Below are 22,287 nucleotides of genomic sequence, written 5' to 3' on the forward strand. Positions count from 1 at the left end.
GTAATTTGATGTCTTTCATCCAAATATACATATGTTGTTTTCATGTGTCTGATATGTTTATAAATGTTCTGTTTTGTATTTTTAGTTCTCTTTTCCTCTTTGTTTCAATTTGGATACTTTCTATTGACTTACCTTCTAATTATATATTTTCTGTTTAAATATGTTTTTAAACCTCTCTGTTGAATTCTTAATGTCAGTTCTTGAATTTTTCATCAGAAACTTTTATTTGCTTTTTATCTTTTTCAGTTCTTTTGTGGAAATTTACACAGTCGTCTATTTTCTTGAACATTTCAAGAAATAACTTCAATATCAGGGTTTTCTCTTAGTTTATTTCTATTATCTATTATTTTCTTGATTTTTAGTCATTTGCTTCTGCTTCCTGGTGTGCCAGGTGATTTTTCATTTTAGTGGCAGACACTGTGTGAAGAATTGTGGTAGTTCTGTGTGTTGTTATCTTAATTTTATTCTGGCAGGCAAAGAGTTAATCAGGCTGATGACCTGATTCAAAAAGGGATGGACAAGATCCATGGCTGGATTTCAGATTTGTGAGGACTCTCCATTTCTAGCTTGCTATTCCCCCCTAGCCCTTAACCCTTTAGTGGTTAAGCCCTGGGTATTTATCAGAGTACCTTTTATTGGTAAGTTCTGAATTCCAGTTTTTGTATCTTGATCACAGTGAGACTGCAAAAATCTCTGCTTGCACTGTCAGCCTGTTAACATTGTCTTTGTGCTGGTTTCTTAGCTTCTTGAAACTAAGCGTAGGAATTGTCAAAGTAGAGAAAATTGCACATAGCCCGTCAAGCTTGCTTCTCCATGTTGCCTTTTTTCCCTGGGATTTTGGTCTTGCTTGTCCTGGTTTCCTTGGTTACAGTGCACTCCAATTTTCCTCTTCCAAGCCCAGCAAGAGTGCTGGGGGTGCTAGGCTGGTGTTCCTGCTCAGTCTTTACATTCTGTGTTTAAGTCAGAAAATTCCCCAAAAGGGAAAATGCAGCTATGAACATACAGCTTGGTATATTTACCTTTGTCCCAAAATCACTGCCTTGTGTCTCTCTGATGCCCTCAGAGATTTCCTTTTAATTTTTGATTTAAAAATAATTTTCAACTTGCAGGAAAGTTGCAAAATTATTACAGGGGGTACAACTATACCTTTTACTCGTCTTCTCTAATGTTAACAACTTACTTAAATTTAATTATTTGTTCTTAATGTTGAATACTGCCATATTCTCCAAGCTAATAAAAGCAGAGCATGATAGACTACTTGGTGAAAGGGAAAACAAAGGAGCTCAGCGGGCTGGGGCAGGGCTTCTCGAAGTGTGTTCCTCAGAACATGCCTACTCTAAAAATCTCCCTCTTATTAGAAGGCTCCCATGGCCAAATAAGTGTGGGAGATGCTACACCATATATACACCCCCTTGGAAGTCCACAATGCCCATTTTAAAGCCTCAGAAAAGATTTTTGGTAAGGATATCTGCTTAATTTTCTGCATCCCAGTGTTTTCCAAGCTTACATGGTCAAAGAGCTTTTTTTTTTTTTTTTTTTTTTTTTTTTTGCCTGAACCTCATTCACATCCCGAGGAACTAATGTTCTATGGCACATATATTAGAGAACATTGTCATGGAGCAATTTCTAAAATCCCGAGGTATAAATTTTGCTTTTTTACATTTTTCTCCTTGATTCTGGCTTTCTTGCTGTTTAATTTCTTGCTTCATAAAAGGGAGGAAGACGGAGAAGCCCAGGTTTCTTTGAAAATATATTTGCACAAGAAGAAGGTCAAGGCTGTGTTAACATTTACCATTAAAAATCTTAACACATGGAACGAAAGCCAAATGCAAAAGCTCCATGTTTACCAAATAAATTTATTTTATTATTTGTCCCTGCTCTGTTGTAGTCTTTGGAAATGGTTTTTATTCTCCTATTATTGAGACTGTAGCCTGCCAAGAAATAGATAGTGGGCAAGGATTTTATCTCTGACTATAGCACCAGGGCATCCTGAGATAGGTTTAATTTGCAGCATAAATCCTCTCTTTTTCCATTGAGGAAAATCATGCCCGCCACCTTGACTTAGCCACATATCTGTAGTTTAGATTTTCAGCTTCCATCTATGGAGCCCGGGTTGGATATAAAGTTTGTGGTGGGGAAGCTGAATGGGTGAGGGTTTGAAGCTGAAGAAGGCAGTTAGGAGGTTGAGAGTGAAATTTTGACACACTCTTCCCCAGCCTACCTGTTCATCTAGTGCATGTGTCTTATTATTTCCTAGCTGATCTCCCTTTATACTTTCTGGGCCCTTCCGGCACAGTTGTCCCTTGGCCACCTGGGTGATTTGTCTGAAATGCATATCTGATCATATCAGTCACCTGCATAAAAATCTTCATGGCCCACAGGATGAAGTTCTACCTAATGATCTGGCCCCTGCCTGTATGTTCATCTTCATCTCGATTCAGCCATCCGTATCAGTTATCCTCATTGAATTATGCTATGCTTGTTCATGAACATCTCCCTTTTATTTTAATAGTTCATGTCTTTGCAAAGGATAGTCTCTCTTCCAGAAATGTCTCTTCTCCTCTTGTCTCCTCGTAAATTCCATACATCTTTCTAGACTTTGTTCTTGAACTTTCCTGGCACCTTCCCATCCATATAATTTGCTTCCTTCCATCTGATTTCTCATACCAAGTTCTGCATCTCTCTGTTTTGGCGTAGTACTTACCTCATAATGTTAGGGCTATTTGTTTAATGTTTCTGGCTTCTCAGTGGGCTTGTGGGTGATTGATCTTTTTATCTCTAGAGATGTTTTTTGAATTAGACTGAATTGTATTGTGTCAGTTTGAAATGTAGTGTTTTTTAAGACAAAAATTTAAAACCTGTTTAAGTTATACATTGATTTCTAAATAGTACTTTTTTGCTGCATCCCACAGGCTTTCATGTGTAATATTTCATTGTAGTTAGGTTAAAATATTTTTTGTAATTTCTATTGGGGATTCCTTTTTAGTTCATTGTTATTTAGTTCTGAATCCTAAGATTTTGTACATATGTAATTATCTTTATGCTGATTTTAAATTTAATTGCATCATGTTCAAGGAACATATTCTATGTAGTATTTTTTTTTATTGACTTTGTAATAATATTACATTAAAAATATATATATATGTGAGGTCCCATTCAACCCCACCCCCCCACCCCCCCTCTCCCCCCCCAACAACACTCGTTCCCATCATCATGACACATCCATTGGATTTGGTAAGTACATCTTTGGGCACCTCTGCACCTCATAGTCAATGGTCCACATCATGGCCCATACTCTCCTCCATTCCATCCAGTGGGCCCTGTGAGGATTTACAATGTCCGGTGATTACCTCTGAGGCACCATCCAGGGCAGCTCCATGTCCCAAAGACGCCTCCACCTCTCATCTCTTCCTGCCTTTCCCCATACCCATCGTCCACCATGTCCACTTTTCCCAATCCAATGCCACCTCTTCTATGTGGACATTGGATTGGTTGTGTCCATTGCACCTCTATGTCAAGAGGAGGCTCAGATTCCACATGGATGCTGGATGCAATCCTCCCATTTTCAGTTGTAATCACTCTAGGCTCCATGGTGTGGTGATTGTCCTTCTTCAACTCCATCTTAGCTGAGTGTGGTAAGTCCAATAAATCAGATTGTAGGTGCTGGAGTCTGTTGAGGCTCAGGACCTGGCTATCACATTGTCAGTCCAGAGATTCAAATCCCCTAAATATATCTTAAACCCCAACATTAACTGCACCTCCAGCACATTAGCATGAAAGTCTTATGAAGGGAGATCCCATCTGAGTCCAGATTCATCACACATAAACACCATTTCCAAAGAGGGGCCATCTGCCCTGGTAGTTAACCCCATCGGCCATGACCATAACTCTCATGGGTCTCTTTAGCCTTCAAAGGAACCAATATCTGGGGGTTGTATCTGCTTTATCTGTCTCTCTGACTCTGCTCAGTTGTGCATGAGGGCAATCCTTCTGCCAGCCTCCAGACTCTTTTTTAGAAACTCGTAGCCATATAAACTCATTTCTCCTTTCCATTTCCCCCTTACTTTAGGTCAAACAGCATTTTAAAGTCATGTTATTTTATGTAGACATGGATATTCTGCTGATCCGCATTGAACCTTCCGTATAAGGTCCTTTTCCAGTTGCATCATCAGTTGGTAGTTGATAGTGGTCCCTCGTTGCCAGGGAGGCTCATCCCCGGGTGTCATGTCCCACGCTGGAGGGAAGGCATTGCATTTACATGCTGAGTTTGGCTTCGAGACTGGCCACATTTGAGTAACATGAAGGCTGACAGGAGGAAATTCCCAGGCACAATGTTGCTCTAGGCCTTGTTCTTATTTTAGGTTTATCAGCTCACAAGCATAGTCATTAGCATCAGGGGCTCACTGTTGAACCCTCACTCCCTCCCGGTCCCCGCCGCTGTACCTGGGAGACTGTCGCTGCTCCCCTAGGGACCACGACAGAGCACCACTGGCCAGGAACCCAGTACCCCCCCTGCTGTGGTTTTTAATTGTTGCCACTATGAGTATATCCAATCATTACCATGCACCCTGGACATATGTTCTGTACAGCTCCCTGTCAGCCATATATCACCTGTCATTGGTACCCCATACCAGTATCCCTCCATTGCCATTGTTGAAACACTCTGTGATCCAGAACTCCCCGAAATTTGAAGCCCAATATAATGTCATGGTCCCTTACTAGGGAATGGCATATAGCGATGGGTTTAAAGGATAGATAAAGAACTTGGATAAAGTTAGATAAAGAACTTAGATAAAGAATGTTGATTTGAAAAAATTCCACATCCTATCCCTTTTTTTTTCCCCCCCCTAATTATTCAGCATTTCTTCACAGAAGTCCTAGACCACAGCAATGCATATATATAATATACAGCACTCCCACACATCCACCAGAAAACCTTTTCCCTTCCACAGTGATACTCTTACGCCCTATTCATATCATATTTACTTAAGGTGATGTACAGAGTCTGAGATATTAGCTTTCTAACAAGGTAATATCTGTGCTTACATTATGGTGCATACTTTAGGATACACAGTTCTTTACATTTTTAGTTATCCTATGTTTTACATTATGGTTTACATTATCAGTCTGTCATCTCCTTTATGTTATGGTGTATTATTACATGTTTTATATCCATCCTTGTGTACTCTCAAGAAACTCCTCTCTTGCCCCCCATTTACTTTGGTTCCACACATTTAACGTCCATTTTCCCTTCCACCTTGTTGCCCACAGTGACAGCCAACCTCCGTTTCCTGAGGAGCCACTTCCAGAGATAGATGGAATAGTGTTCAGGGCCTAACTTGCTCAACTGCCCCAATGCCCTGGGAGCCACCCTTTCTCTCGAGGGATACAGTTCCCTCTATTTGATGGCATTAGTCCTCTCCAGGATGTGGGTCCACCCCCACTCTCACTACTTGGGATTCCACCCCATGGTGTCACCCACTCTGGCAGAATGAGCATTTAGACATTCCCCAGGAGCCCGTCCTGCATCAGACCCTCCCCTCCGAGCATTCTGAACAGGTAACCCTCTTTATTATATTTTGATATGATTTTCTCGGCATTTTACTCTCCACCACCTCCTGACCCTCTCCTGTGTTCGTATGCTACCCCTCCCTCCCCCCACTTTTGGGCAACGTTACCCATCCGTCCCTCCCCAGCCACCCTCAAACCCGTAAAGCCCCAACCAAAGGCAACCCCTTGCCCCCCTTTTATCTCTTCTTTGTGTTCATACTTACCACCATCTCGTCTTAAATTCCACCCCTGCAGACATCGGCTCATATCCTTCCTCCACCCTCCGATTTCCTGTAAGCCTATCGTTCAGTCTCTTGCTATCTAGGGCAGCTTGTTTATTTCATATCATTGAGGTCATGTAGTATTTGTCCTTCAATGTCTGGGTTGCTTCACTCAACATAAGGTTCTCAAGATTCATCCATGTTATCACATGTGTTTGTAGTGTGTTTGTTCTTACAGCCGAGTAGTATTCCATTGTGTGTATATACCACATTTTATTGATCCACTCATCTGTTGATGGGCATTTGGGTTGATTCCAACTTTTGGCAATAGTGAACAATGCTGCTATGAACATTGGTGTACATATATTAGTTTGTGTCCTTGTTTTCAGTTCTTCTGGGTATATACCCAGCAGTGGTATTGCTGGGTCATATGGTATTCTATGTAGTATTGATAGATTTTGTGATCTATACCTGGTCAGGTTTTGTAATGTTCTATATGTACTTACAAAGAACATTGTCTATTTGTTGGGCTGGAGGAAGAGATGTGTATGTACATATTTGATCAAGGTTATAATCTGGTCATTCAGATTGTCTGTATCCCTCCCAAGTTTTTTTATTGTGTTTGATCAAACAATTCCTGATAGTTTTATTTAAAATCTCCTGCTACGATTGTGGATTTGTCGATTTCAATAATTTTTTAGGTTTTGCATTATATATTTTGAGATTATGCTGCTATGTGTGTACAAAATCATTATAGCATCCTTTGGTGGTTTGTTTGTACCTTTTATTTTTAAGTTGAATCTCTATCCATATTAACATTTGCATTAAAGTCTTTTTTGTCTGATATTATTGCTACCAGCATTATTTTGATTAGTATTTTCCTAATATGTACATTTTATCCATTCATTTCTGTATGACTTTGTTTTAGGTGTATCTCTTAAAAGCAGAATATAGCTAGATTTAAAAAATCTAATCTTAACCATTTATCCTGTAAAATGTTGATTTTAATTCATTTGATATGTAATGATGACTGGTCTATTTGGACTTATTACTGTTTTATTTTGTGGTTTCCATTTGCCACCCCATATGTACTCTCCTCCTTTCCTGTTTTCTTTTGGATCAGAAAACATTGGTTTGTTGCCAGTGTGCTGGTGTGGATATTATGCTATAATATACATAGTACCGTAGTTGATCCTCATATGTCTGCAAATCCACCTACTCACTAAAATTAATCTAAAACCCCCTGATGCAATACTCATGGTCCTTTCATGGTCATTTATGGACATGTGCAGAGAAGCAAAATATTTGAGTTGCCTGACACATTCCCAACTGAGGTCAAGCAAGGCAATATTCTGCCTTCTTGTATCAGCTCTTGTACTGTAAACAGGTGTTCTTTTTGCAGTATATTTAGTGCCACGATTGTGCATTTTGTGCTCTTTGTTGGTGATTTTGCTGTTTGAATGACCCCACATGTAGTCCTGAAGCGCTGTCTAGTGTTCCTAAATGAAGCAGGCTATGATGTGCCTTACGAAGAAAAGATATGGGTTATATAAGTTGGCCATGAGTTCATTGTTAATAAATTAACTATGTGACTCCAACTCTTGATAGGAGGAGCTAAGATGTCAGATGAAAAAGGGGCATAGATACAGGGAAGGGTGGGGATTTGTGACCATTTTTACAGTCTACTGGTTCTGGCCACCATTATTCATTTTCCTCCTATATGTAGAATATGATTACTCCTATCCTAGGACCCCCAATGCTCTCAACAATTAATTTAGCTCTTACTTCTGTGGACTTGTCAATGAGGTGGCCTCAGCTGGAAGTTTTCCTGATTTTATCAGGTAGTTGGCTCTGGTTCTGGGGGTTGGCTCGCCACATCTCTCTCCTTATCCAACAGGCTAGCCCAGGCTTGTTAACGTGGTAGCACCAGGGACCACATGAAGTGAATAGAAGCATGAAAGCTCAGGACTGGTGCGGCGACACTTCTGGCACATCCTGTTGGCCAGTCCATATCACAAGACCAGTTCCAGATTCAAGGGGTGGGGAGGTAGAGACCAACTCTTGATATGAGGAACTGTACTGCCTCAGGTAAAGGGAGGATGGAGAATTGGACCATTTTTGTGATCACCCATATCTATTCTCTCCAAAGTAATTCTTTCTCAGACTTTAAATTTAAGTTAAATATTGTCTCCATTTATTTTCCTCCCATTAAATGATACTACAGTGTTTGCAACGCATGATCAAAATAGAAGCAGTAAACCACACTTGCATTTAAAACAGTCTACAAACCTTTACGCGTCAATTGATGGTACCCACTTTACCACGGATTTTCACATTCATATACATATTTTAAAGATGTCAATGAATTGTGTTGATATACTTTTCTATGAAAAGTGATTTAATGTATTTTCTTCTTCCAATCCATCTTGTTCTCTAAGCCAATGCACACTGGTACCAGAGTTGCTTTCTAAAAGGTTCCTCTAGTTGCATCATGTTTGGTGAAGAATCCTCAATCATATTCTTTAGCTTGCATTTGAGAATCTGTGTGATTGGGCTCCTGCCTAACTTTCAGATCTTGTTTTCCTCCATTCTGTCTTGATCACTACTCATTATAGTCAAACCAAATTCCTTGCTGTTTCCCTACACCCTTAGTGCTCAACTGAGGATACTTTGGTTGCCACAGGATATTTGTCAATGTCTGGGAACATTTTTGGTTGTCTGAATTGGGGTGTGTGTGTGCTGTCTCTGTGTGCATGGCACCTAGGGGGTAGAAGCCAAGGATACAGGTAAGCATCCTACAATGCATGGGGCAGCTCCCACAAGAAAGAACTGGCTGGTCCAAATGTCAGCAGTGCCAAGGTGGAGAAACTGCGCTGTATGTGCATGCTCTTTTTTTTTCATGAAGGTCTTTCCTTCAATGCTGCCTGTTGAAATGCCGCCTGTTCCTAAAAAGCCAGCTCAAATAGCTCAAATGCCAAGTCTTTTAGGAGACAGGTCCTGGATGATCCCTCCTCTCCCCTCTCCCCACCCCAGGTTCTCAGAATCCTTTCAATGCATTCCTAAAGTGCCTGGCACTCAGCCTGTTTACGGTGATTTGTATCAGTACTGTTATTTTGTGTTATTGCTCCTCCCTGTATTTTAGTTGAATGTTTGTGTATTAGCTCTTTTTGAGACTGTATGCACTTACCATGTACCTTACACATAATGCGTAGTAAGTATCTGTTGAGTGAGCCCGAAGTGTATGTTTTTCAGTGTCCTTAAAGATAACTATTCCATCCAACAATTTTCTCAAAAGGCTTCAGTTTAAAAAACCCAGCAAGTTAAATCTGTTTTATTTTTCTTTTAAAATAATTTAGGTCAAAAGCTTTGAAAACAATTAATTACACAGTGCAATTACTTGTGTTTATTTCTGCAGCTACTTAGTGAAAAAATAAGTGGTGTCGAAGGAACAAAACTAGATGAAGAATTTCAAGACATGGAAAGGGTAAGAGAGAATTTTAATATGTAAATTACATTACGAATTAACTTGCATTGTAAAATGAGATCTACCAATACTATAAAGTATATTAGAGTACGAGTCCAGGAGGTTTAAATACAGGCATAAATTATGGAGTCCAAACGGGGAATTCTTTTCCAATTCCAAGCCAGTCTAGGCAGGTTCATGAAGACAGGACATGGCTTACTGGTTCCCTCTGGTGGAAGGAAGTCAAAATGCTCCAAAGATGGGCAATCTTATCAAACAATTATTGGAAAAAAAAGGGCAAAAGTACTTGTGGTTATATGTTCTGGAGGATTAAGTCCCTTCATATACATAAAGATTGATTCACTGTGTTAAAGACTGTTTCCCATGTGCCACAGCAGCTGCATGGTAAAACTTTTATCTTGGTTCTGCCACTAGAACTACCAGGATGAACTTGGATTAGCTATTTCATCTTTTCTGAACTTTAGCATAAGGATAATAATGTGTGCCTTGCTTGTTTCACATGGAGGTTGTGAGAATTAGGCAAATATTTAACATATTTGAAAGCATTTACAAAAATGTGACAGACTTGTTAGGGAAATCTCCGAAGGAATATTGTAGACTCCATGTCTCTTAAGTTGTTTCCTGGGCAGCTGTGTTTAGGTGGAGGCAGAGCTGGGATCATCAGTATTTACCACCTTCCTCATTCTTGGTCTATTTAATCAAAGCCTTATTTTAATAATTAGACTCCTCATGTGAGAGAGGGAGGAGATAAAGCAAAGCATCTGCTCCAGGAGTAAACTGAAGGCTACAGGGTATAGCAGGTTGCAAAGACGTCAGAAGATGCTGGGGAAGGAAGTCCAGTCCTGGCAGCCTGTCCTACTTGTTTTCTGGATGACAGCTATTAAGTTTCTAGAAATGTTAATGCCTTGAGGAGAAAAGGTGACTTTGTTTTTGCTTTTTTTAAAAAAAAGATTTATTTTTTAATTTATTTCTCTCCCTGCCCCTCCCCCCCCCGCCAGTTGTCTGTTCTCCGTGTCCACTTGCCGCGTGTTCCTCTGTGACCACTTGTATCCTTATCAGCGGCACTGGGAATCTATGTTTCTTTTTGTTGCATCATCTTGCTGTGTCAGCTCTCTGTGTGTGGCACCGTTCTTGGGCAGGCTGCACTTTCTTTCGCGCTGGGCGGCTCTCCTTATGGGGTGCATTCCTTGCGCGTGGGGCTCCCTACGCGGGGAACACCCCTGCGTGGCACGGCACTCCTTGTGTGCATCAGCACTGCGCATGGGCCAGCTCCACATGGGTCAAGGAGGCCCGGGGTTTGAACCGTGGACCTCCCATGTGGTAGGCGGATGCCCTATCCATTGGGCCAAGTCTGCTTCCCTGTTTTTGTTTTTGAAAATAAATTAACTTCTGAAAATTGAAAAATCACGGGAATACTTTAATATCATTTACATACCAAAAATTGCTTTTTAAAATCTCTTGATATTTAGAGATATGTGTAACTTTGTTACTCACAACATCACTCAAACTTGAAAGCACATTTCAGGAGTTTTAGTTTCAGTTGATGGATTGAAATCTCCTGTTTACCTACTTTCCCTTCCTCAAACCCTGTGAATAACAGAAAATGTATAAAAATAAAATATATTAATAAAACAAAGTGAAAAGTGTAAAAATGTATAACCTGTGCACCAGAAGTTTTAAGGAATTTCAGGAAGAAAAGAATTTGGTGGGATCTGATCCACCTGAAACATGACACAGAAATGACAGAGTAATGGAGAAAGATTATATGGCAAATGATAAACACACAAAAAAGGAGCAATAGTAACATCAAAGTAAAATTTGATGCAAAAAATACTAAATGGGAAAAGGGTTTATAAAAAAAATATAAAAAGATGCAGATGGGGAGCAGATGTAGCTCAATTATTGAGCACCTGCTTACCATGTGCTAGGTCATGGGTTCAACCCCTGGTACCTCCTAAAAAAAAAAGATGCAGTCATATAGTCTATCAGGAAGTTGTAACAGTTGTGAACCATTATGCACCACAAAACATAACATGTAAATATGTGTGATAAAGTTTCAGAAATACATGGAGAAAGGACAAAAATCAGAGCAAATGATCTCACATATCTCTTTCATAAAAGAATAGATTAATTGGACACATAATGATAAGCTTATGGCAGACTTGTATCATATACGACTTTGATTATACATATAGATGTCTGCATTCCTCAAACAGAGAATGTACATTTTCTTCAAATACCTTTGGAACAATTACAATAATTAATCATGTTATTAGGCCACAGGAAAAAAATAAATAAATTTCCAAAAGTAAATTCATAGAGGTGAGTTTCCCTGGTCACAAGGAAGGTATATTTGGAAACCATATCTGGGTGTTTGGAAATAATTCTTAAAGAATAAATGCAACGTAAAGTTACAGATCATTTAATTGTGACTGACAGAATTCCACATATCAAAATCTGTGATAAATGGCTAAATATTAAATTCACTTAATAGAAAATAAGTGTTGGGAGAGAATGAATAAACCATTTTCAAGAAGCTAGGGAAAAAAATAGCAAATTATTCTAGGTAGAAGGAAGAAATCAATACTGATAAAGGAGCCATTAATGAAACAGAAAACAATAACAACAGAAAGAATCAATAAATAAACTAAGAATCTTTTTTCTGGAAAGCCATAAAATGATAACTTCTACTAAGTCTGAGGGAGAAAAGGGAAAAATATAAATTACATAAGGAATAAGAACATGGATTCTTTATTTCTTTTCCTCTCCCTACTTGTTTACCCCGTTCCCCACATTTTCCCTGCTCCTCCATCTTATCTTTTTATGTTTCCATCGTGCTATGAAAAGGCCCACTATTCCATACTCTTACAATTCCTAATATTAGGCATATTCGATTTTTCAAAAAAAATTTTTTCTCAGTCTGGTGAGTGGGAGGTATCTCCTTTTAGTTTACAATTCTTTGGATATTTTTCAAATGTTTATAGGCAACTTGTATTTTTCCTTTTTTGTGGATTTTCAATTTGTGGTCTTTCAGTGTTGTTTGTCTTTTCCTTTTCAACTTGTATTAGTTCTAAATATGGATGCTAACTCTTTGTTCTTTATAAATTTTTCTTTCTATTTACTACTTTTAAACTTTTTGTATTTTGTCTTTTTCTATTCAGTCCTTAATTTTTATGGAGTAAGATTTATTGGTCTTTTCCTTTATGACATTTGGGTTTCAGGTAATGCTTGGAAAACTCCTTCCCACGCCAGTTAAAAGTATTCTTGTCTCTATTTGAGTACTTTCATAGTTTGTTTTTTATCTTATATATAGGGTGAGATATGAATCTAACTTTATTATCCATTGGTTAAATTTCGACAAAAAAGAGAGAAAAACTTGAAATTGTGGTGAAATTTGAATGATTTTTGCACATTAATTTGGAGAGGACTTACATCTTTCCAAAATAGAGTTTTCCATTTAGTAATGTAGTTTATCATATAGGTATTGTGCATTTCTTATAATACTCATTCCTTGCTATTGTTGTGTTTTATTGCCCTTGTAAAAAGGGATTTCTGTTTTCTTTACATATTCTTTCAGACTATTGATGGTTATAAAACAAAGCTGCTGACGTTTGCATATTTAACTTTATTGAATATTCTCATATTCTCTGGTTAACAAACAGCCAGAAAGTCCAGGAATGGTTTTGTGGAAGAAAAGATTCAGTATTAACAAAGGCAGGGGAACCTTTGACAATTACCCTCTTCAGACCACATGTAAATGAGCATGCTTATTTTAGTTATAATGATGATTCTTTTATTGTTGATTTACCAAAGTAGTTTCTACTATGGATCATTATTAGAGCAGCCTTATATACATATACAAATTTAAGTTCACCCAAGCAAATAGGAAAGTTTGGCTCAGAAATGCCTAGTCTTTGTTTTGAGAGACCTTCAAGTATATCCAGTAATTGAGTTCTCTAGATATATACATTAATATTCATCTTAATGTTAAAAAGAAAAATTAATGTTCTCCAGCATCCCTGGGAGAAGGTAATGTCACAAAATCAAAAAATGAGAAAATTCTGCCTCTCCCCAAAACATTGAAAACATTCATGTGGATTAAAAGCACAGTAATTTTTAAAGTATTCAGTCAGTGAAAGTTACTTCTCTTATTTATTCTTCTATGTCATTTACTTTTATGTATGTTGTTGTTTTTGTTTTTTTTTAAGAAAATAGATGTTACCAATAAAGCGATTGCAGAAATTATTTCAAAATCCACAGAATATCTTCAGCCAAATCCAGGTAAAGTTAAAAAATGTCTTGAAATAGTCTGTTTTTCAATTGCTGCCATGGACTCTAATAACCCATGTTTATTTGTCACACTGTTGACATGATCTAGAGCAATGTCTTTCTGTGTCCACACAATGAAATTTGGTTTTTTATAAAGTTGAATCTCCAGTGACCAAAGAGCACAGTGAATCCTAGCTGATTAGAGAGAGCAGGTCTCCTGTGAACTTCATTGGATGGAGTCTTGATCCCAGGAACAAGGCACCATTAAGCAAAGACATTTTTATGAGATGCTTCAGAAAGCCACTTAACATTGTGTAAGCATTTTCTTAGTCTTATTTCCTCTTTCAAAAAAATATTTCTGTCATCCTGTTCCAAAGGTGTATATTAATTTTAAGTGAATTTCATTCAAGGATTAGATGATTAATAAACGAGACAGCCCGGATATGAAACACAACATTAGAAAACCCAGTGTTAACATCAGCTTCTCAAAACAAAGTCTTTAATTCTTAGTTCCACTGAGGAGCTTCTGCGAGGCTGCAAATTATAAAAGCCAGTAGAGGGTGCCCGGGGCTTGCGTTCTGGGGCTTTCTGAAGCTGCCTTGACTTTTTAGGAATTTATTATTTACATGCAATCACTGTGGTTCCGTTGAGCGCAGGAATCAGTACAGGCGTTATCTGAAAATCTAGAAAGTACAAATGTACGAACATAAATTTTATAAAAGATTATATCCAGGGAGAATGGCAGTATAAAATTCTTTACCACTGTGTAGATGATTAGGGCATGAAAACCATAATAGTCTGTCTCTTCGCGACCTCTTCAGTGCTCGAAGTGATAAATCAGCAAATATTTACCAAGCGCCCCTCCCTGCCAGGGGCTGTCCTGGGCGCTGGGATGCCCTGTCACGTGGGACAGAGACCCCCCCCCCTCAAAGCGCTGACCTTCAAATGGAGGAGGGGGGCGCTGGCCACCAGTGGAAGTGTCCACGTGGCTGCAGGGCTCTAGTGAGACCCAGGGAAAAGGAAGGGGGGCCGGGCAGCCTCTAACCCACTGAACGCGCCCTCCCACGTGCTCGCTACTTCCCAGACTCCACCCTGGCAGAGGGAAGGCGGCGCGCCGTGCGCGCATGCGTGTGCGTGTGCTGCGGGACGTTACGGCGGGGGGCGAGTGTGCGTGACCGTGGGTCTGCGTGAGCCGGCCCGGGAGGGTGTGCTGTGAGGCCGAGGTCCGCGGGCCTGGAGGAGGCTGCCTCCGGGAGAAGCTGAAACCTCCCGCCTCCAACCCTGGCCCACAGACCTCTCGGTCCCCGGGGCGAGACCGCTAGACACGCAGAATTGGGGGCTTCCCTCAGACCAGCTGACTCAGACTCTGCGTTGGAACAGGGCCCGCAGCTGGTTTCCCTGCACGGGACAGTTTGTGAAGCCGTGGTCTCGAGTACACTAATATAAATACGCGGGGATGAAGGTGGAATCACGTACAAGTCATTGCTGACGAAAATGATCTCCACTGCCCCAAGCCGGCGGGTGCCTCACCGTCGGGCTACGGAATAGAACCCCCAGTGCCTCGTGGGTGTTCCAGTCCTGGTCCCACTTGACCACAGATGGCTCGCGTTTCCTCCCGTGGGCATTCCTTCCTGGGTCAGAGCAGCCACCCCCTTGCCCCCCGTCCCACCCTAAGCGTTCCCCACACGCTCACGTTCCCGCACCTCTCAGGGGCGCCCTTCCTGCCGTCTTGTCCTCTCCCTGCTCCCCGCCAGGCTGCACCCTCATAATTACACCCTGGATGTCCTCTCTTGCCAGTAGCAAGACCGTGAGCCCCTGCAGGGCGGAAGCTGTCTGGGGGCTCGCTGCCTGCCAGGCCTTAGCGCGGGGGTCGCCCAGGACCGGGGATCAGGACCTGTCATTGCTGAGCCGGACTCAGCCGGGACTAGGGGCGCCCCCCCGGGATTGCAGAGGCCCCCATCCGGGTGTCGATTCCGGGGCTGGGGGACCAGCACGACCAGCTGGTAGTGTGAAACATTGACCCCAGCGTTACAATTAGTGTACGCTTGGTCCCCAAGATAATTAGTGCCAGGAACGATTGACTGCAGGGACCGCAGTGGATGACTTAGTGTCCTAGCAATTCCAAGCCTTCCTGAAGGTCTCTCTGTGGGCGGTGCTGATAACGCCCCCCTCACTATCATTTGGGGTCAACCATGCGGGCCATAATTTTTCTTTATTCTGTGATGGCTGTGCACCTGCATGCTCAGCACCGACCTGGGTTAAAAAAGGCCATCTAGTAAACCAGGTGAGAAAATGAAATAGGAGGCACACTGTCCTTTTTGTCTGAGGTGACCTTGGTTTTGGCAGTCGCATGCGTTCAGTGCTTTGTACCTGTCACTCCACCGTGTGACTTTAGGGAATTACAAATGACAATGTTTTTAAGCATACAGAGCTAAGCTAGGAATGCTGAACACTGTGTCGAAGATCCGAGGCCAGGTGAAAACCACGGGGTACCCACAGACGGAAGGCTTGCTGGCCGACTGCATGCTCAAGTACGGGAAGGAGCTCGGGGACGACTCGGCCTTTGGTGAGCAAAGGGCGCTTTCCTGGGTGGTGCTGGGTTATGCCCAAGCCTTCATTTTAACAGCCTTCTTTACTCTTTCCTGTTACCCAATTTGTATATGTTCACTGCAGAAGATTTAGAAAACAGGCAAGTAAAAACAAAATGTTAACGTCCCTGCCATCCCATAACCCCAATGACGGCCCCTATTCTTTGTTGTGCATCTTTTATGTCATGCATATATTCACGTATACCTTTACAAAATAAAAACAAGGCTCTAGTATACATATTCCTTTGTAACTTTTTTTCCTGACTGTATCATGATCCGTGTGATAAAATAATTAATCTACAATATCACTGAAAAGGCTGCATAATAGTCCATGTATCACCGTTTGTTCCCAGTTACTGGATATTCAGATGTTTTCCTTTACACACAAAAAAATTCTCATAGTATTTATCATGACCATCTTTTTTAAAAAAACTTTATTTTGTAAAGAAGTTTTCAATTTACGTTTACAGAGAAATTACACTGAAAGTATAGGAATTCCCATATAACCCCTCTCCCCCCCACACCCTCATACAGTTTCCTCCACTACTAACACCTCAGATTAGTGTGGTGCATTTGCTGCTATAAGTGACTTTGCTGAATCAAGCGTGCACCTGTTTTTTTAGGTTTTTGAAGCATATTCCCAAATGACCCTCTGGGAAGATGTACTGGTTTGCTATTTATGCCAAGAGTGTATGACAGGATGTTGCCTGACATGATTACTGGGAATTCTCTTTTTCGTTTACTTTTAAATGACTAATAATTTTATGTATAATATTTCAAAATGATAACTTGGTGCTGTTTTAACTTCATATTTTGGATTATGTGTGAGGAAGAATTTTTTTTTCATATGTGCCATTCATTTTTGTGAAGGGTACTTTTGTTTCCTTTGCTTATTTTTCCATTGGAGTCATCATCATCTTTTGTTTTTTTCAACTTGTTTATGAACACTTTAAATGGTAAGGGTATTTGCTCCTAGCCTGCATTATATGTTGAGAAAGTTTTGTTCCGGGTTGGCATTTAATTTCTGAGCTCATGTATGTTCATGGAGAAAGAAAGATGTTTGGTTTTGATGACGTGGAGCTCACTAGTCTCCCTGGTTTCTCGCTTTGATGTTGTTTTTAGAAAGTTGTTTTCCATCCCATTACGAAATTATGTAAATGATTATTTATACTTTCTTTTGATACATATATTCTTTATTTTACCTTTAAATTTTCAAGCTTCTGAGTTTATTGGAAGTATACTGTACAATAGGGATCTGATTTTGTTCCCCCACAGATAAATAGCCAGTTGTCTTGACACGTTTTTGAAAAGTCTAACCTTTTTTTAATTTGAGATGACCCTCATCTACTAAGTGTTTGTATTTTAAGTTTGTTTCTAGTCTTTGTCCTCTGATCTCCTTCTCTGTTTGGTTCTGTTGTCTCTTGAAAATATATATTCTGGTATATTTTACTAAAATTGCCCCTACTTGTTTTATTACAGAAATTTCATGGTTATACTCACTTATTTGTTTAATTATTTATTTAGGAGGAATTGGGAATTGAACCCAGGACCTTGTACATAGGAAGCAGGTGCTCAACCACTCGAGCTACATCTACTCCCCACTTATTTATTTTTTTATGGTGAAACTTAGAGTCATTTTAAGTCCCTTTCTAAAAAAAACTCATTAAATTTTGATTGAGATCGTGTTAAATTCAATCTTAGTTACATTTAAAATTGTAAGTTTAGTTGGGAGAGAACTGAACTTTGGGAGAATTTGCTCTTCAGATGGTGGTAACAGGGCAGGATAAAGAAATTGGGTGTTGTAATATTTGACTGTGGTAACTGTTGTAGGAATTTGGGAAAAAAAGCTCTCATAAACTTTTATTTAAACCCCACACATTAAAACATTACTAAGTGCTGGAGGGTCACAGTGTCCTTTAGAGCAGTGTAATGTGAGTTTTCTTCTGTGGGTTAATGGGAACTAGCAGACCTGCCCCTGGTCCTGCAGGCAGGGCAGTGGAGGAGCGGAGGGAGCCTGGCAGGCAGGCCCTGAAATCCAAGGGTGCTCCTGCCTGGCCCTGCGATGGGATGGACAACTCGGTAGCTCCACAAGTGCCCAGCAACCTAAGGCAACTTGGGTTAAGGAAGAAAGCCGCTGTCAGGAGGAAAGGAAGGGATGGGGCGTTGGCCGTTGCCAAGATGCTTTCTTCTTTGGGAGCACCTCCTGGAGCTCCCTAAAGTGCATGCTTCTCAGTAGGCAGAGGCCAAGCCCTGTGCCCCTGGGAAACACGACTGTGCAAATCTTGGCCAAGGAGATAGAATGTCCTTCCAGAGAGCCAATCCTCAGAATGTCATCTTTGGTCTTCAGAGGAACATGTTTGAAAATGTTTTTGTCAGAGCTGAAAGGACTGAGCCTGAGGCACAGGCACTGGTGGCAGAGCACGTGGTGGTCCCGGGAGCAATACCTGGCCAGTTGGAGGGGAAGGGTCCCCTGACTAAGGAAGGACAGTCCGTCTCCATCGAAGAAAGATCTGGAGCCAGACCCTGGAGAAGGGAATTAAGGGAATTTAGCTTCCCAGGAGGAATGAAGCTAGTAGTGGGTCAAAATGGAGTCTCGAGCAGCTTTAGTTTGGAGGAACAGTTTCCATTTAGACTTTGCAAGGCCCTATAATATACAGTATCTTATATATATAAAGCGAGGTGAGGCAGATACTGCTGTCCCTGTTTTACAGGCGAGTGACCTGTGTGCCCTTGACTGGTAGATGAAAGATCTCAAAGGTCAGACTTGAGCTGGACCTTAAAGTCATCTTGTCTTCCAGTTGAGAGCCCCTAACTCCACTTTTTAAAAAAGACCAATTTGGGAAACCCAAAATATAGGAAAAAATACTTTGCATTAGTACCCATTTCCTAGAGATGCCTTTCAGAGGTCACGCAACCCTGCTTGTACCTAACTGTCAAGACACCCACGATTGCAAATTACTGTTTAGCTGTGGCCAAGAGCCAGGGCACACTCTAGTGAAAGCTGCCTCCCTCTGCCCAAGCCTCAGAAGGGTATCCTGGTCCCACTGCACGAGCAGACACTGTCCACCCTGCTCAGAGAGTGTTCCATGTCACCCTGCCAGGCTTTTTTTCACATCAGAGGGGGTGGAGAGCCAAAGAACTGTCTAAAGAATACAAGAACTGGCCCCAAGATCTGATAGCTGGAAGCTGAGAATGAAGTTTTGTTTGTTTACTTCTGTTGTAGTCTTTATGGTTAATACTTAGCCCCTGATGAATGAATCCTTTTATTGTTGTGAAGAGGGATTTTGTTCTTAAGCTTCTAAGGAACCCTTGGTGCCAGGAATGCACAAAAGTGCGCCTCTTTTTTAAAAAAATCACTTTATCCCCATCTAGTGGCCAAAATGGTAAGTGCCTCAGTCTGGCTTCACCTGAATGTTTTATTTTATATGGTGGGGATAGTCTAGAATGTAGAGAGCAATCTAGAAAACAGCAAGACTTTCTTTTTTTCTGGGACACAGACTCAAAGATCCTAGGAGTAAGGACCTTGTTACACCATTATTTACAAACTTTTGGTGCCGTATTAAATAAATCTCACTGCTTCCCTAGCATACTCACCTGAAGCACCTCTATTTTCATTTTCTGTTCAAGGCAACGCATTGATAGATGTTGGCGAATCCCTGAAGCTAATGGCTGAGGTGAAAGACTCTCTTGATATTAATGTAAAGCAAACTTTCATTGATCCTCTTCAGTTATTACAAGACAAAGATTTAAAAGAGATCGGGGTAAGTCTTCCAGGCTATAAATATACCTGTTGCTACATAAAGTGACGTTAAGATTTAAAGTCATTTCAGTATTTCTGTAGGGACTCACTGAAATCATCATCTTGTGGGCAGAGAAAAAAAATACTATGGTTACCTGGGTGTGCTGGGATGGCGTAGCAAGATCAACCAGCCCTGTGTGCTGTGGGCATGGTGCATGGCGATAGTGGGGATATCAGCCGTGTCTCTTCTGCTCTAAAATTCTGTATCTTATTGCAGGCCACTAGAAGCCAGGCTCAAGATCCGTATTTTTTCAGTCATTTCTCATGTGAAAAATGACTCCTCAACTTTGCAATAGATTTAAAATTTAGCAAAGCAAATTTATTGATACATGTTAATAAAGCATAAATCCATTGAAAATGTACAATCAGTGATATTAGGTATAATCACCATATTTGTGCATTCATCACTTCAGGCATTCTTAGGACCCTTTCATTATTCTAATAGTAATTATAATAAACAACAGACAAACAGAACTCATCACCTCTCAATCTCTCTATGCTTCCCCTGCTGTACATAGCTGCTATTCTTTTTCCTTCTCTCTCATATATTGGTATTAATATTTTTTAAAAATAGTCTTATATATGCAATATCACCCATATTCATGTTTGACATGAGGTTTTACTATTTTATATAGTCCCATGTTAGAGTTTTTAGCTTTCTTTCTAGTCATATACGTGACTTAACACTTTACCTTTCAACTACTGTCATACCCATATAGTAGCCCTACTAGTCCTCACAAACACCATGATATGCTTTCACCATTTTTCTTCATTTCCAAAGATTTACAAACAACCTTTTTACCAATTTTGCACAGATTAACCCTCAGCTTTCCATCCTCTACCCTCATTCTGTTTTCTGGTAACCTATATTCTAATTGTTAACTTCATGAGTTTACACAATATATTTAGTTTGTAATAGCTCAGTCATACAATATTCGTCCTTCTGTGTCCTCCAGGTTCTTCCATGTTGCCATATGCTTCACGACGACATTTCTTCTTACTGCTGCAAAATATTCCATGTTGTGTACACACCACAAATTGTTTATTCATTCATCAGTTAATAGTCACCTGGGTTGTTTCTATCTTTTGGCAATTGTGAATAATGCTGTGCTATGAACATAAGTGTGCAAACGTCTGTTTGTGTCACTGCTTTCAGTTCTTCTGGGTATATACCTACTAATGGTATCGCAGGGTCCCATGGCAAGTCTATATTCAACTTCCTTAGGACCTGCCAACAGTCCTCCACAGTGGCTGTACCGTTCTACATCCCACCAGCAGGGAATAAGTGTTCCTATCTCTCCACATCCTCTCTAACATTTACAGTTTCCGACTTTTTAATAGCGGCCAGCCTAATAGGTGTGAAATGACATCTCAGTGTAGTTTTGATTTGTATCTCCCTAATTGCTAGTGATGTTGAACATTTTTTCATGTGTTTCTTTGCCATTTGTATTTCTTCATTGGACAATTGTCTTTTCGTCTTTTCAAGTCTTTTGCCCATTTTTTAATTAGGTAGTTTGTCTTTTTATTGTTGATCTCTTTGTATATCGTGGATATTAAACCTTATAGGATATATGATTGCCAAATATTTTCTCCCATTGAGTTGGCCACCTTTTCACCCTTTTTACAAAGTCCTGTGAGGTACAAAAGTGTATAAGTATGAGGAGGTGCCATTTATCTATTTTTTCTGTTGTTGCTTGGGGTACCACCTACCACAAGATCTTGAAGATGTTGGAGTTTTGTGGTTGTTGCTTTTATATTTAGGTCCTTGATCCTTTTGAGTTAATTTTTGTGTAAAGTGTGAAATAGGGGTCCCCTTTCTTTCTTTTGGATATGGATATCCAGTTCTCCAAGCACAATTTGTTAAATAGACTGTTTTGGCCCAGCTGGGAGGGCTTGATTGCCTTGTCAAAAATCTCTTGGCTGTAGATGTGAGGGTCCATTTCTGAGTTCTTGATTCAGTTCCACTGTTCACTGCGTCTGTCTTTATGCCAGTACCATGTTGTTTTTACCACTGTAGCTAATTAATATGCCTTAAAGCCCAGAAGTGAGAGTCCTCCAACTTGGTTCTTCTTTTTCAAGATCTCTTTGGCTATTCAGGACCCCTTACCATTTCAATTTGATAATTGGTTTTTCCATTTCTGCAAAAAAGGCTGTTGAGATTTTTATTGGGATTACATTGAATCTATAAATCAGTTTGGGTAGAATTGACATCTTGACAATACTTAGTCTTCGAATTCGTGAACATGGAATGTCCTTCCATTTATTTAAGTCTTCTTCAGTTTCTTTTAGCAATGTTTTGAAGTTTTCCGAATACAGGTCCTTTATGTCCTTAGTTAAGTTTATTCTTAAATATTTGATTATTTCAATTGCTATTGT

At 40.2% G+C, this 22,287-nt stretch overlaps 1 protein-coding gene across 3 annotated transcripts in view; it reads left to right on the forward strand.

Moving 5' to 3' along the window:
* Positions 1 to 22,287, forward strand: part of SH3GL3 (SH3 domain containing GRB2 like 3, endophilin A3) — a 183,445-nt gene that overhangs the window by 91,348 nt on the left and 69,810 nt on the right. For 2 of the 3 annotated variants that reach the window (XM_058294748.2, XM_004472084.4), the window contains exons 2-5: positions 9,187 to 9,255; positions 13,464 to 13,536; positions 15,947 to 16,090; positions 19,740 to 19,873. In XM_058294748.2, the coding sequence (XP_058150731.1) occupies positions 9,187 to 9,255; positions 13,464 to 13,536; positions 15,947 to 16,090; positions 19,740 to 19,873 (420 nt within the window). Of the gene's footprint in view, positions 1 to 9,186; positions 9,256 to 13,463; positions 13,537 to 15,946; positions 16,091 to 19,739; positions 19,874 to 22,287 lie in introns of those variants that run through there. The other variant, XM_004472085.4, reaches the window with a different exon arrangement.

This window comes from Dasypus novemcinctus, chromosome 3 (genome assembly GCF_030445035.2).
Source record: "Dasypus novemcinctus isolate mDasNov1 chromosome 3, mDasNov1.1.hap2, whole genome shotgun sequence".
Lineage (NCBI taxonomy): Eukaryota > Metazoa > Chordata > Mammalia > Cingulata > Dasypodidae > Dasypus > Dasypus novemcinctus.